Source organism: Protopterus annectens, chromosome 2.part0 (genome assembly GCF_019279795.1).
Source record: "Protopterus annectens isolate FY-2018-M chromosome 2.part0, PAN1.0, whole genome shotgun sequence".
Lineage (NCBI taxonomy): Eukaryota > Metazoa > Chordata > Ceratodontiformes > Protopteridae > Protopterus > Protopterus annectens.
The window spans coordinates 1397804536-1397821608 of record NC_056728.1 but is presented as its reverse complement, the minus strand read 5'-3'; the positions used below and the strand labels follow the sequence as shown (position 1 = coordinate 1397821608).

Sequence of the window (17073 nt, the reverse complement as noted above, 5' to 3'; positions counted from 1 at the left end):
AGAACTCGTCAGAGATTTGGGATGCATGGCTAGGCTGAAAAAGATCCTTGTGGTTGTTAACCTAGTATACATCTATGAACCTATAAGAAAGAGTATAGGAAAAAGTGAGAGATAGAAAAGACATACCAGGCTAAGAAGGAATACTGGTTGGCCAACAACACAGTTTACAAGGTTACAAAACGATCAGTCGGATGAAGCTTATGTGAAAGCGCTAACCGTTGCTTGAATAAAACACGATTTTATTTGAATTATTGATATCTGTGTGGTCAGTCTGAGAGCCCTGGAATCTATTTGTATTACAGTTTACAAGGTATTCACAATAGCAAAGAACAAGGTATCAGAGGTACTCTACCAGTGTCTGGAAATTAACTTAGCAGGTGGAACAAAGAAACGGTCAGGTTGAAAGACACAGACAGAAAGATAAAGACGGTAGTGATCAGACACCATTTATAAGGGATGCCAGCAGCAACCTGCTCACCATTTCACAGGGTATTACAAGCAAGTGGAATGAGTATTTCCAGTAGCTTATGAATGAAGAAAACCCCACAGAAGCTGTACAGCCCCAGATACAGCCTACAATGAGAGAAGAAGAGGAGCCCACCGGAGAAGACATACAAACAGAAATAAGGAAAACAAATTAAAGAAAGGCATCAGGCTCAGATAAGGTCACAGCTGATATGATAAAGATGTTGGGTGAGATAAGGGAGAAAGGCATATCCCAGACGACTGGTGAATAAAGCTTTCTTGTGTCAGTGTACAAGAACAAAAAGGATATTTACAACTATGAGCACTATTGAGGTATCGCATTCCCATCACACTGCAAGAAAGTATTGGAGACGTGATTGATAAACGAATATGCATTACAGTAAAAAATAAGGCAGGAGATGAGCAGTTAGGATTCAGATCAGGATGCAACAGTGCGACAGACAGTGGAGAAGAAGCTTGAGATGAGGAACGAGTTCAATTGGCCATTCATAGACATGGAGAAAGTACATGAGAAGGTTGTAAGAAAGTTGATTTGGCAGTGCTGTAATTGTTTGACATGGCTAGCATAATGGTTAAAGTCTTGCCTTCCAAGCCCAAAATACCAAGTTTGATCCTGACCTCCAGCCAATACCTGTGTGGAGTTTTCATGTTCTTCCTGTGCCTCTGTGGGGGTTCTTCCTACCTCCCAAAAACATGCCAAGTGGTTCCACCTCAAACACATCTAAAAAAGAACTGATTCATGGCAGCAGCGCAAACTCTAACTGGTGCGTACTGGGGGAAGAGCTGTGAATACCAACCACTTTAAGCATTAACTTAGCATTAGGAGAACATGGATTACAGACTTCATGTATCAGGACTAGCCAGTAAACACTGCAAAACTGGATCTGGGTGATTTGGTCATGTGGACTAATATCGTCAAAAAATGGACCTGGGTATTTGTCAGTGATAAATAGGGTGAAGACCCAGCCTACTACAACATACACCAGGGACCCATGCTAATGGTGAGAGAGGTCTAGGTGCTTACATTGGCCAGTGTGTGCCCACCATAAAGCCCAGCAGCCATGGGTCAATAAGCTACTGGCTGACTGGTGTCCAGCCACCCAGCCTGGGTTACCTGGGATAGCTCTGTTGAGTGAAAGTTGGAAGTAAAGCCAATCAACCTGCCAAACATGAACTGAAGATTGCTACACTGAACGTATGTTCATTGGCAGGATGCCGCTTGGATGTGGATGACAAGATGGTAAAGGAGGAGGCTGCACATTTCTGTTTACCTTCGAGATGAGGTGGAAAGGCAAGCCAGAAAAAACACTTGGCATGAGATGCAGAGCCTACTTCATAGGGGATGACAGACTAGAAATGGTCTGGGAACTGTAGTTCAGGATAGTCTTCTGAAGACAGTGAGGGATGTTATTAGAATTAGTGACAGACTCATAGCAATCAGACTTCACACTAATGATAGGGCAGTAGTCATAATCTCAGCTATGCCCAACAGCATGGTTGTGATAATGAAACAATGTATTATTTATAGTGAATGCAAGACCTACTACATTAAGTAGTACAACATGAGCTGTGATGATAACTGGAGACCTGAATGCTTATGTCGGAACAGTTAGAACAGGATACAAAGACGCATGAGTACACATGAATGAGGCAACAGGAACAAAGAAGTACAGGCTTTTCTAGACTTCTGTATGGCAAAAGGATTAATGATACAATGTGAGAGACAGTCACAAGATCACCCACAACAGTAGTCAACATACAACTTAGGTAGACATTTCAGCACTGGAATGCTTACTTTAGGTGCTCCTCAAAGGATCTGTCCCCTTTTACTTTCCCTATTCCTAAATGATACTCTGCAAGTTCTTCCCAAGATGGACTTAGTCCTGTATGCAGATGACCTACTACTCACTGAATCTAACAAAGCATTTTCCCATCTATAGCAAAGTATAATGGCAAACTCCTCTATCTCATCAAATGGACAAACAAAGACAAACTAATAATAAACCTCAATAAATCAAGTACATAGCCCAAACAAATCTCTGCTGTATCACCATAACAAATAAATGGTACTTCAAACAACATTTTACCAACTGTCATTTAACGGAATTACCTTGGTATTTTCCTTGACCCCTCAATTTACTTCTCAACAAACACTGGACCAGGACCAGGTTCTATCTTAGTTAAAACTCTGCTCAAGACTGAACTCATCCTCTTAAATCTAAAGCTAGACAATCAATAGTCAAAATGTGTTTATACCCTAACCTGAATATAGGCTTTCGTAACTAACTACACTTCCAAACAAATACCCAGAAACTCCAATCAGCAGTAGACACAATTAGTTAACTTGCCCTTCTAACTTGTTATGACACACATCATTGTAATCTACTTTTCTTGTCTTAATTGGCTCCCTGTGTTTTAGTGCAATTTCATAATTCAGCACATTAATTTTCCAAATCCTCACACTTAGCTGCTGCCCTTCTCAGACAACGAAGCTGTTGACTACAGACCCAGCCTACACTCTTCGTAACACCTGTGACAATGAGCTACTATTCTCAATGCCACATTTTTGCTCTTCCACAGGGGAAAGAACCTTCACTAAAATTGTCCCTACCACTTGGAACTACCTTCCACAACAGATAAGATCTTAAAACAACTTTACACTAGTTTAAATAAAAACAAAAGGGACATTTAAAGAATGACTCATCCTGCTCTATAGGTATGCTGTAGTAATTTCTCTTTTGCAGATAAAATAACTGATAAAAGAGCACAGCTTTTAATTTATGTCTGGAAAGAGAAAAGCACTGAGAATGGGATGGAGAAAGGGCAAGGGGATGCAGTGATAAGTACTGCTTTCCTGTATTTTACTATTATAACTAATGAGGAAAAGTCAGTGGGGCAATTACTGCACTATTGAGTAGCATGTTCTTAAAAATGTGGTGTGCAGCAACATAAGATAGTGTAATATTATTAGGACACAATTGTTTTTTTTGGTACTCTGGTCATTTAATTGTCTAAATAAATGATTGCATTGCAAGCTAAAAAAATGAATTTATTATTCCTGCAGTGGGCACACTCAGAAGTGATAACCAGACAGCTGTATTGCCTTTATTTATTTATTTTATGTTTGCTAACCAGGCAAATAGGCTGATCCAAAGACCATGACCCAGGCCAAAAGGCAAGTTAAGACTTAAATAGATAAAATGTAGTTCACACACACATATACATAAAACATAATGATCATATTGTAAAAGTATAACAATATTCAGTAGTATTCACTGTCATCACTGACTAGATGAAGTGGAGCGATTTCTTTTATAGATCATTTATTTGTCTGATATCTTACAAAACGGAGTTTCAACAAGCTGAATCAAGTTTGGAAAATGACCTTTCACAGGTACAAAGGGTAGAAGGAAGTCTGTACAGTTGGAGGCTGTCAGAGTTAGACAGGGGGAAGAAAGGGCATTTGATGTTAACTCTGCAGAGAAGTGGAGGACAGTATCTTTCATGTAAAAGTTTGAATGTGAGTGTCTTCAGTAGAAGAGAAGTTCTTACATTCACAGGTAGCCATTTACTTTTGTTTAGAGAGGAGCAACAGTGCTCAGTGTTGTTTGTAAGGTGAATATACATATTAAGTAACTCTCATTTTCTGCTGATTGTAGTTGAGACGTGTTCTGTAAAGAGCAGAGGGTTATGATTGTCAACCCACTGTTTAATCTCAGAAACAGGATATGTATGGCTCTGGAATATCTGACTTCCGCACCAGATTCGGAGATTTTGTGTGAAACTTTTTGCTGGGCTAGTACTTTGCATGTTACTGTACAGCATTCAGAATCTAGTACAAGAGACCAGTTCATTCTCAGCTTCTGCCTGCAGTTTGCGCTAATGAAGCAGAGCTTACTCATTAGGTATTGACTGGCACATGACCAGTAACCCTTATATGGACTGCAGTCAAACAAGACTGCTTTTTTCTTCTTCAGGGAGTAGAAGAGAATTAAACAGACATAATTATGAACTGTGCTAAATCACTTTCATGATGTCTGTGCTTAGAAAAGAACATTTCAAGACACAAATTTGAATCCACATTTGAAAGTTAAAAAAAAAACTCTTTAATCAATTTACAAAATATTTAAAGTGCATAACTTACTTAAACATACCAATTTATTTTTCACCACATATGTTGAGGGAAACAATTCCACATATGCTCTTTGCACAAAAGATACAACACCTGCACACCCATTATCCAACCCATAATCCTAACAATAAATCTGACCTTAATGTTCTATACCTAATCTTAACCCTAAAGCAACCAAAACCTTTGTCCTAAACCTAACCCAAACTCTAGCTTTAAACCCAAAGTTACTAATGTCTGCAAATACTACAGTACTTGACATTCATCCTACTGGCATTTCAATCAGTGTAGTGTTCATACAAATCAAACTATTGCTCTGTACACCATTCACAAAAACAACATTTAACCAAATGGACTCAAACTAAACTTATGCAAAAAAAAGAAAAAAAATACAACATGATAAAAAAGTAACATGCTACTAGCTTCTAAAAGAAAAGCACATCCTTTAGTTAAATAAATGCATATTTACTTGGTACTGTGTAATTTGTGGTTACATCTACAACATTCTTTTTTACAGCCTCAAAAATCCCTAACAGACCCTCTGAGACATCAATTACAATAAGATTATTTCTTATGACTGTACCATATTATCTGTGATAATAATGACTACAAAGAGACTTATCATGGTAAGTATGTCCTAAAAAGTATGGATCCTGATAAAAAATGACTGAATCCTTATGGACTGAAGTTTCGTCCTTGGAACTATTAATAGTTTCATGTTGGTAGAAAAGAGAGTAGAAGCAGGATGATACAGTACCAGCGGCTTTACTACAATGCATGTCATAAAGGGTCTGATACACCAGGGCCAGATCCTTACTGATGATACAACAAACTAAAAATAACAGCACAGGCAGAAAAATGGATAAGATGTGTCGATAAATATAAAGGAAAAGTACAAAATGAGCAATTTATTAATTGGGAAACAAGGCAAAAGGAATTGAAACACCACCAAAAAACAGATACATTTTGGAGAAATATTTATGAAGACCCTGTGGAACATAACAAAGATGCTAAATGGATAGAAGAAGTAAAAGAAAGAACAAGAAGTTTAAAGGTACAGGATATGAAATGGGATGATGTAACAGCCAGAGAGATTGAAACAAAGTTAAGAAAACCTCCAGACTGGAAAACCACAGGCCCAGATGTAGTACCTAACTTCTGGTTAAAAGTATTAACAAATTTACAAGAAGATTTAGCCAAGAGTAAGAATCATTTATATGCACACCATACCCTGAACAGATACCAGTCTGGCTAACAACAGGAAAAACAGTACACCTACTTAAGAACAAACCTGCAAACTATCCTAAAAACTATATACCAATAACTTGCCTTCCGACGATGTATAAACTATACACTGGAACTGATGCTGACCGAGTTTATAATCATATAAAACAAAACTCAATCATGGCAATAGAATAAAAGGGTAATAAAAAAGTCATACAGAACAAAGCATCACTTGATGTTAAATTCATAGTGGAGAACTGTAAAAACAGGAAGAAGCTAAGTATGGCATGGCTAGACTACAAAAAAGCTTTTGACAGTATCCCACACTCATGGATAAAACAGTGCTTAAAAATGTATAAGAGGAACTCCACACTGATTGAATACATTACAGCGACCATGAAACAGTGGCAGACTACTCTGTAGTTAAGCCATGATAAAGGACAAATTGTTATTCCAGGGATAAAAATTTAAAGGAAGATTTTCCACGGTGACTCTGTCACTGCTGCTCTTTTGTCTTGCCCTTAACCCATTAAGGTGTCTACTTAAACAGATTAGGTCATAACTATAATTTGGCTCCCAGAAAACAACAAATTGTAAAGACTTCTGATCTTTTTGAAGATGATTTAAAACTATATAGTTCATCAGATGAGGAACTGGAAGCACAACTACAAGTGGTCAAAACTTTTTCAGATGATAAAAGAAAGTTGTTTGGCCTTGATAAATGTGCAAAAGCAATCTTTAAAGGAGGAAAGCTGCAGTACCAAGAAAACATCAGTTTGGGACAGGAATGTGACACAAAATAACTTGAGCATGAGCGAGTGTATAAATATTTAGGAAGTGATGGAGGATCAGCAATAAAACATGAAGAAATGCAAATAAAACTTAGTAAGGAATATTTCAGAAGGCTGAAATTAATACTAAAAATAGCATTGACATCTAGGAACAAAGTCCAAGCTATAAACTGATTAGCTCTTCCTGTCCTAACTTACAGTTTTGGAGTGATTGATTGGCCCCAAAAGGTGTTGGATAGTTTGGACAGGAAAACAAGAAGGATGGTTCATGCTCATCAAATGATTTATATGAATCACTGCATACCAAGACTATATATTCCCTGTTCTGAAATTGATTACATGTATAGATCTGTGATAGTGGGACTGCATACATATCTGTTGACCTCACAAGACCCAAAAGCAGTGAAACTTCTGAAACATGAGAGAACAAGTCTGAAATGACTTCCCTGCTCAGTTTAGCAGAAGCATATCAGCATCAAGCGGAAATGGAAATCGAACCAGAAGTAGGTAAAAAAAAATCAGGAAGCAACTAAAGATGCCAAAAAACAAAAGAATGTAAGGTGAAGGATCAGATGAGAAGGCAAGAAATGTGGAAAATGCAAAAATATAACTGCAAGAATAGAAAACTGTGGAACAACCTCATGTTGATTAGAATCGAACACAGGAATGGTTAAGGAGAGGCGAATTCAAACCAAAAGACAAAAGGTTAATTTTGGTGGCCCAAGATAGTGACTACATACACACGTTGGTTTACAAAGTCCATTGAACCCTTGGGAGAAACAAATGTAGGTTTTGTAAAACAGAATCGGAAACAGTTACACACCTTGTTGCTGGTTGTGACATAGTAATGGCAGAAGGATTATATACTGAAAGGCATAATAATGTGGCAAGACTGTTGCACTGGGGATTGTGCAAACATTATAATACTGAAGTAGGTCAAAAACATTGGAAACATAAGCCACAAAGCATCACAGAAAATGATGAAGTCTACATCACATGGAATCACCTATTACCAACAGTTCAAAAGATTGATAAGAGAAAACCAGACATAGTGGTCCATGAAAAAAAGACAAAAGTAGCAGTGATCATTGAAATTGCTGCACCCAGTGTCGTGTCTATATTACCATGTCGAAAGACGTGTTCGCGGAACACGTCTTAATCGACATGGAAATATCGCCCCTTTAAAATCCCGAACGGCCACTTCAGCAAATTTTTCCCAGAGGAAAAAACTGCTTGGCCGTCATCAGGGATTTGTCCTTTTACCCACTGTAGTGCGATCTCTGAGTTGGTATATTTAGTTGGGGGGGGGTGTGTTGGTGAAGCCCTCCAACTATGTAGGGTTTGAAAGTTTTTTTTTTTTTTTTTGTGTATGGCCGAGCATTTTTTTTCTCCTGGGAAAAAATTTGTTGAAGCAGTTGTTTGGAATTTTAAAAGGTCGATATTTCTGGCTTGATTAAGATGTGTTCGGCAAACACGTCTTTTGACATGGTAATATAGACCCCCAGTGTCTTACGTACAGAGAGACACAAAGTCATAAAATACCAGGATATGAAGGCAGAAATGACAGCTATGTGGAAGAAGGATACTCAAACAGTTCTAATAGCAGTAGGAGCACCGGATCTTATAAAAAAGAATATACAATCATATTTAGATATGTTATTGTGCATCAGGCCTGGCAAGTCGGTACGTAAAAAATCTGCTGCCAATCATTAGCGGACCGGAGTTCCACTGTGGCGACCCCTAACTGGGCAAAGCCGAAAGATGCAACAACCGATACATATAACTCCATACAAATTGCAGAAGGAGTCATTACTGGGCACATTGTAGGTACTGCGAACAGCACTACTGGCCAACATCAAAGACTGAAGCACTACTAATTTCATGAACTTTAACCATACTTTGACTTAGGAATGGGGTCCATTCCCATCATGGTATTAGAAAACGAAAAGACTTGGAAAAATTACTAAAAAAAATACAAATTCAGATGGGCAGGGAGTGACAATACGATGATAATGAGGGGATCCACCTACCAGCCAAGCATCAGAATTCACCTCTAGTTGCAAATGATCAACTTCTGAGGGTGGTAGCTGCAGGTATTGACAGTTTCAGTAGTCTATGTGGGAAGATATCAAAGTTAGAACAACTGAAGCCACATCCTTAATAAGGGAAATATTTTTTGATGGAAACATGAGGACATGTTAACAGCTAATACCTTGTTCATAAGCCAGAGTCTTTCATCAAATATTACCCCAAGGTCATCAAACTTCATGCACAAATTAAAGCTTAACACTTCAAAAATAATACAGGGGTTCAAGACAGGAAGAGCTGAGTCTGAGTGTGTTGAATATGCCTATGGTAACTGTTTTTTGATAAGATGAGTTTAAGCTGCTTATGGACCTTCCTACTGATAGACTTACTCAGACAAGTGAGGTACCATGTATCACGAGCCACCAAATGGACAGGGCATATATGAGATCGAACATAGAGATCCAATGGAAGATGCATCATGGTTCACAAGGCATCAAATGTACAAGCATATATGACATGGAGCAGGAACCCCCAGTGAAGATGTACCATAGTTCAAAAGGCACCAGGTGTATAAGGCACACACAACATGGGGCAGAAGGAGCTAGTGAAGACGTACCATGGTTCATGATCCACAAAATGGACAGGGCATACATGATATGGAACAAGAGGATGCAGTAAAGATGTCAAAGTCATCCAGGCAATCTGCAATGAATGCTTCTGAAAGTTGATGCAGAACAGGGTAAGGCAATTCTGGGGTGATCAGTTTAAAATTCCTACACTGCATGGGTTAATGCTCAGGAGTGTCATCTCCAGTTGCTCTACTACTATAAAAAAAAAAAAAAAAGACTATCACACCATAACATTGTTTCTACTACTAAATCCCAGGAAGAAAAATCAAACTGGAAAAAACAAAATTAGAGTATGTCCATGTCTACGGGTCACAAAGGTAACTACTTAAGCAAACCCAAATCCTTTCATAATACAAAGGAATTACAGTCATACTCTCCTCATGAACCCAAATATTGAAGTCATGCAATACTAACTAATTTGGACATGTCAGCACCAAGGTGAACAGAACATATAGTCTGAAAGAATGTATTCCTGCAGCTAGGTGGATAGAACAGGATCAAACACTCAGTGCTGCGTAAAGCCATGATACATTCAAAGTTGCTGGTTATTGACTATATGAAACATTATGATCCTCCAATTCTGTCCACCCTTGGATGCTGAATAACAAAGAACCCAGGGGTACAACTGAAATTATTGAAGGATCAAAGCTGTCATTAAGCCAGGTCTCCAAACACTTGATCTGAAATAGGTCTGGTGTTATCATTCCTAGCTTGTCCTGGACTTCCCTCCTGTGACGTTACAGCATCCACACAAAGAGTGGTGAGTACCTTCATGAGGTGGACTCTGTGAAAAACACTGGAAACATGGGCCATAAAGCATCATAGAAAATTATGAAGTCTACATCACATGGGATCACCTATTACCAACAGTTTAAAAGATAGATGCTAGAAAACCAGATATAGTGGTCCATGAAAAGAAAACAAAAGTAGCATTGATCATCGAAATTGCCATACCCAGTGACTAGTGTCTTGCATACAGAGAGACAGAAAGTCATAAAATATCAGGATTTGCAGGCAGAAGCTAGAGCAATGTGGAAGAAAGATACCCAAACAGTTCCAATAGTACTAGGCGCAATGGATCTTATAAAAAAGAATCTACAGTTGTAATTAGACATCTTACCAATACATGTAACTTCATACGAACTGCAGGAGGAGTCATTACTGGGCACATTATGGGTACTGTGAAGAAGATTGAAACAATACTAATTTCATGAACTTTAATCGTACTTTGGCTTAGGAATGGGGTTCATTCCCATCATGGTATTAGAAACCCAAAAGACTTGGAGAAATTAAAAAAGAGTAAAGTTCGGGACAAGAATGTCACATAAAAGAACTTGAGCAAGAGGGAGTGTATAAATATTTGGGAAGTGATGAAGGATTAACAAAACATGCACAAATGTGAATAAAACTTAGTAAGGAATATTTTAGAAGACTTAAATTAATCCTGAAACAGGGTTGACATCTAGGAACAAAACTCAAGCTATAAACCAGTTTGCTCTTCCTGTCCCAACTTACAGTTTTAGCATGATTGACTGGCCCCAAAATATGTTGGCTAGATTAGACAGGAAGAAGGATGCTTTATGCTCACCAAATGATTTATAAAAATCAGTGCATAACAAGATTATATATTCCCCATTCTGAAGGAGGTATGGCCCTCCTTGAAATTGATTACATGTACAGATCTGCATTTGTAGGACTGCACACACATCTGCTGACCTCACAACACCCAAATGTAGTGGAAGTTTTGAAACATGAGGAGAATAAATCTAAGATGACTTTCCTGTTTAGTCTAGTAGAAGCTTATTGGTGTCAAGCAGGAATGGAAATGAAACTAGAAGCAGATAATAAAAATCAGACACCAACTGAGTGTGCCAAAAAACAAAAGAAAGAATATAAGGTGAAGGATCAGATGAGAAGGCAGGAAATGTGGAAATGCATAAATATAGTTGCAAGTATAGAAAAATTCTGGAAGAACCTCATGTAGATCAGGAGCAAAAGCAGGAATGATTAAGGAGGCAAATTCAAACCAAAAGATGAAAGGTTAATATTGGTGGCCCAAGATAGTAGGCTACATACACTTTGGTTTACAAAGTCCATTGAACATATAGGAGAAACAGACAAATGTAGTTTTTTTTAAACAGAACTGCAAACAGTCACACACCTTGTTGGTTGTGACATACTAATGGCATAATGATTGTATACTAAAAGGCATAATAATGTGGCAAGACTGTTGCACTGTTGATTGTGCAAACATTATAATACTGAAGTAGCTGAAAGACTGGAAACATGAGCCACAAAGCATCATAATAAATGATGAAGTCTATATCACATGGGATCACCCATTACCAACAGTTTAAAACATATATGCAAGAAAACAAGATACAGTGGTCCATAAAAAGAAAACAAAAGTAGCATTGATCATTGAAATCACTACACCCAGCGACTACAGTGTCTTGTGTACAGAGAGATGCAAAGTCATAAAATATCAAGATCTACAAGCAGAAACGAGAGCAATGTGGAAGAAAGATACCCAGACAGTTCCAATAGTAGTAGGACCAATGGGTCTTATAAAAAAATAATCTACAATTGTATCTACATATGTTACCAATACATGTAATTCCATACGAATTGCAGAAGGAGTCATTACTGGGCACATTGCAGGTGCTGCAAAGAGCACTTTTGGCTGACATCAAAGACCGAAACAATACTAATTTCATGAACTTTAATCTTACTTTGACTTAGGCAGAGCACCTCACTGACTCTCTTCAAGAAGAATCTTGATGAGTGGATGGGGGATCGTAGGTTTGTCCCGAGGATTACTTCCGTGTCACTATTAGACAGAGGCACAATAAACTAAACTTTTTAAAGGGCACAGTATACTCAAATCAAGGGGTGGCGTAAGCCAAACACAATTGGGCTAGGCTTATAAATGCCCCAGGGCAGATAGCCTAGCATGAACCTAAGAAATGGGGTCCATTCCCGTCATGGTATTAGAAACCCAAAAAGTAATAGGATGTTTACCCCGTTATGATGCTTGCAAACCAAAACCACCTACCACACACTCTAGCAAAAATTGCCTTGTTCAACGTGAAAATGGTGTCAACCTGTGTGTTTTTAAGAAGGTGAATGCATTCTACAAGTGACATGCATAGCAATAATGCATTGTACTGCACGATGACGAAATAAAACACTTCTTCCAAAAATCACATTAGTTGTTCCTAGTCACAAGAAAAGTTTCTAGATTATTACTGACACTATGTCTCCAGTTGCAGGAATCCCAGAGAAATGTTCATTTATTAACAATATCAACAGAGTATATGAGCCTGCAACACTCTCCATGACATAATAGAATTTGGCTGCATTTCTGCACTGCACACAAACCCACCTCACTGCAAAACAATCAGGATTAGCTTAATCATGCTCACTTTCTGAAAACAGCCTCTCACTGATGACAAACTTGTTAGGTAACCAAGTAAGGTGAGATTTCACATAAGTCAAGTAACCAAGCATGGTCCAAATTCACATATGTCAGTAACCAAACATAGTACTCTTTCACACATCTCAGGTAACTAAGCATGGTGCCATTTCATATGTCAGGTAACAGAGTATTGTGCCATTTTGCATATATCAGGTAACTGAGAATAGTGTGACTTTACATATATCAAGTAACTGAGCATGTGCAAAAGTATAGTATATTACAGAGCTGGCAAACACAAAATAAGCAGAAGGCACAATACAAGTTGTCTGGGGTATGTAGAAAGAACAACAGAAAGTGCATTTTTTCTGTAAAGGTACTACTGGCTGCCCACCAGAACAGTAGCCTCCAAGCAGCGGAGACTAAAACAAGTAACACAATTACACTAAAGATGGGAGATTACAGACAGCCATCATAAAACGTGCATATACAAATGCTGTACCTGAATTTGATTCAAAGGCAGCACCCTCCATGAATAAGTGGGAGGATTAAAGCTGCAAGTTATGAAGGAAGGACATTGTGATGTGGGATGTACCCAGGACTGGTAGGTCAACATGTTCTACTTTCCTGGTATCAAGCACTAAAACTCCAGCATTTTCAAAACAGTAATACCAAAACAGCAGCACTGTTACTGATATTCAAGTAATTGAATTAAACTGAAGAAATAAATGCAAAAAAAAGCATTGAATCAATATTTGTTAAAGACTTGAAAAGGACAGTGCTACATAACGGAAATGTCTGGCATTTATTTACTACATAGTTGTACTATTTTTATATAAAGGAAGTTTATGAGCAAAGTCCTCTAAACGTGGTGTGGATAGCAGGGCTTTATCCCTCTGAACAACTGCAGAAATTGAGTTTACTTTTATCACATTTTTAAAATTTTTAAAAAGCAAATAAAACATAGCATATATTTCTTAGTTTCATCTTCTATGGAAATACAGCTTTGTCTTGGCCTTCTTGCTCTCTCTCTGTCACTGTGACTCACCTCAGTATACTTCATAACAGAATTATACATGTTATGTGTGAAAGAGTCTCAAACCGCAGAATCCTTTACAAACGCATTCTATGGACACCTACAGGAATGCATGGATCGTGCTATCCCAAATAAAACCAAGACTCACTCCTCCAAAGGCTGGAGACCTGTCTGGTGGACCCCAACCATAAATAAGCTATACAACAGAAGGAGGAAGCTACTACATGATAGAGCAAAATCCCAAAAAGGGAAGGCATCTCTGATCAGTACTAGCAAGAAACTACGATCCATCATAAAATCATCTAAGGCCAGCTTCGAAAGAAAAATTGCACAAGACGCTAAAGATAATCACAAGGCCTTCTTTAGTTATGTCAGGAACCTGGGTGGCAACTCCCAGATATTCTCTGAGTTAGTGCAAAATGACAAAAAATACACTGAACCCACAGACATTGTTAACATCCTGGCAGACAGGTTCAATGCAAACTTCTCCCCCCCCCCCCCCCAAAAGAGCAAATGTCTATCCCAACAGAGTGTAGCCTCCCTGACATCACAGATGCACAGGTGACAGCTGCCCTCTCCAAAGCAAAAAACACAGCATCAATGGGGCCGGACGGTGTCCCGGGCTGCGTCTTACATGAGCTCCAAGAAGAACTGAACCCTCACATAAAGTCACTGTTCAATCTCAGCCTTACTACAGGATATGTATCCAAGGAATGGCATACAGCAACAGTGGTCCCACTCCACAAAGGTGGTGCCACAACGGACTCCGGAAACTATCGCCCTATAAGCCTGACTAGCCCGGTCTGCAAATCTATGGAGCGTATCATCATGGAACTCATAAACAAAGACATTGGGAACCTCCAAACACTGGATCCTAACCAATTAGGCTTTGTTAAGGGCAGATCTTGCCTCTTGAACCTGGTTGACTTCTTTGAAATAGTCACCAAGGCCATAGATGAAGGGAAGGTAGTCCACACAGCCTACCTGGACCTCACAAAAGCCTTCGACACAATACCCCACTCGGGCATCATAAATAAGCTCACCAGCTTAAATATCAACCCCTATGTCACAAGATGGGTTGCAAACTGGCTCATGGGAAGAACCCACATGGTTAGAATTGCACGTGCCATGTCAGACTCTAAACCAGTTACAAGTGGCGTCCCACAAGGTATATATTTCTCTGAGGTACAGGCTAACATGGGAGGACTATGGCTGACCAAGTTCGCAGATGACTGCAAACTGGGTGCCATAATCGGCTCGCCGACTGACGCAAGCATCCTCCAAAAGGGTCTCACAGAGATGGATAACTGGTGCCAGAGCCATGGCCTAAAGCTAAATGCCAAAAAGTGCATAGTCATCCTCTTTGGGAAAAACAAAGTGCCCACAAATTACTAGATAGGTGGTAATCCATTAAGTATGGAAGAAGTAATTAGGGATTTGGGGACCCAAATAGATAGCAATCTCTCCTTTGACAATCACGTTGCCAAAGTGGTTAGAAAGACCTTCTATATAGCCCACCTTATCACGAAAGAGTTCACATCTAGATCAAGAGAGGTCATGGTGCCCCTCTACTCATCAGGCCCATAATTGAATACAATGCTCCATTTGGGATGTACCCTACCCGACACCTGCAGCAACTGGAAAGACCCCAAAAGTACCTCACCAAGAGGATCAAGGGACTCAAGCAGATGCCCTACGCAGTTAGGCTAAAGAAACTCCAACTCTGCTCAGTTGCTTACCGCCTACTCAGGGGCAATCTGTACCTGACGTATAAAGCCATGTCCAACCAGAATTAATGGACATGCTCCACCTCAGGAAATCCAAATCCCTTAGAGCTACACGCTCCAGGGACTTAAACCTCAGCACAGAAATAAATAGGACATGCTGGAGGGACAGATTCATATCCCAGAGGCTCCCCTCACTCTGGAACAATATCCCAATCCATGTTAGGCAGAGCCCCTCAATGACACTCTTCAAGAGAAATCTTGATGAGTGGATGGGAGATCATAGGTTTACCCCTGGGATCTCTTCTTTGTCCCTACTAGACAGAGGCACAGTAAACTAACCTTAAAAATGCTATCTTCATTGACCTACTATACAGAGGCACAGTCAACTAATCTAAAAGGGTGGCGAAAGCCAAACACACTCTGGCTAGGCTTATAAATGCCCTAGGGCAGATAGCCTAGTATCAACCTATGAACCTATTTATGCCTTTAATTTTAAACACTTCATAAGCTGTCCTTGTATAAAACATATTTTAGCTCCCCTTCCCACCACTGACCATCAAGCTTCCCCCCAGACACCCTATGGATCTGATTATTCCCCACTCGGTGACAGCCCTTTGGTCCATTTGTTCCTGTTGGGGTGCAGGTTGGGTGGTATGCCTGGTGTCATCATTCATGGGGGATTGGTGTTTTTACATAAGTCCTAATTCCCTGTACAAGTTGATTATGCATTCATGTGAAGACGTCTTGGTGCTGTACTGACACGCATAAGCTTGCAAGGGTTCCCCACCCCTGACCACATACAACAGGCAATTGTGCGTGCTGCTGCAGTCTCCACTAGGAAATGGGAGCAGCGTCTTTACCCAAAGACAAGTGGTACACCTCTTCACCTTGAGACAGGGTAAATGTGCTCAGTTCCAAAAGGCAGATGTGCAATTAATGAAACTCAGGTCAACAGGTTCAGATTCAGACCTTTAACACTTCATGCTAACAGAGCTGGCTGTACAGAAAAAAAATATTTTGATTATGAAAAACCTATCCAGGAAGCCTGATTAGAGACAGTGAATGAGAATTTGGAAAGCAGAAATTAATTTTCCACTGCAGGTTTATGCTACACCTATCATTTTTAATCAGTTTAGATTTTACAGTTTTGAAACTTAAATTATATTGCATTAGTACTTTCATTTCAATTCAGCAACATTAGTATATCTTTCATCTGTGGATTATATCAATGAATTGCATAACAGACTAAGAAGTGGACAATTTAAAGGTAACATACTGATAAGGTTCTCTGTTGCATTCTTCTTTGCAGAGACACTTTGCTTTAGTTCATCTAGAATAGTGTTGAGGTCTCTGGATCGCTTCAAGCTTTCCTTTTCTGTTCCTAATAACCTTTGATGGAGAGCAATTAACTGTTTCTGGCAACTGCCAAGCCCATCTCCTGTAAATAAAACCAAAAAAATGTTACTCCTTTACTTTTCACTTAATCAGATAGTCACACATGGCTATACTATCACGCTCTGAAAACAGCAGCAATATAGTAATGTACAGGCACACTGCAAAGTGTCGATCCTCATTATCAAGGCAATGCTAGGAAAAAACACTTTCTTT

At 39.2% G+C, this 17073-nt stretch overlaps 1 protein-coding gene across 1 annotated transcript in view; it reads right to left on the bottom strand.

Moving 5' to 3' along the window:
- The window catches only part of MGAT4D (MGAT4 family member D), a 997995-nt gene that overhangs the window by 910470 nt on the left and 70452 nt on the right, over positions 1–17073 (bottom strand). Inside the window, exon 2 of the mRNA XM_044060402.1 lies at positions 16742–16903. Coding sequence (XP_043916337.1) covers positions 16742–16903 — 162 coding nt within the window. The remainder of the gene's footprint in view (positions 1–16741; positions 16904–17073) is intronic.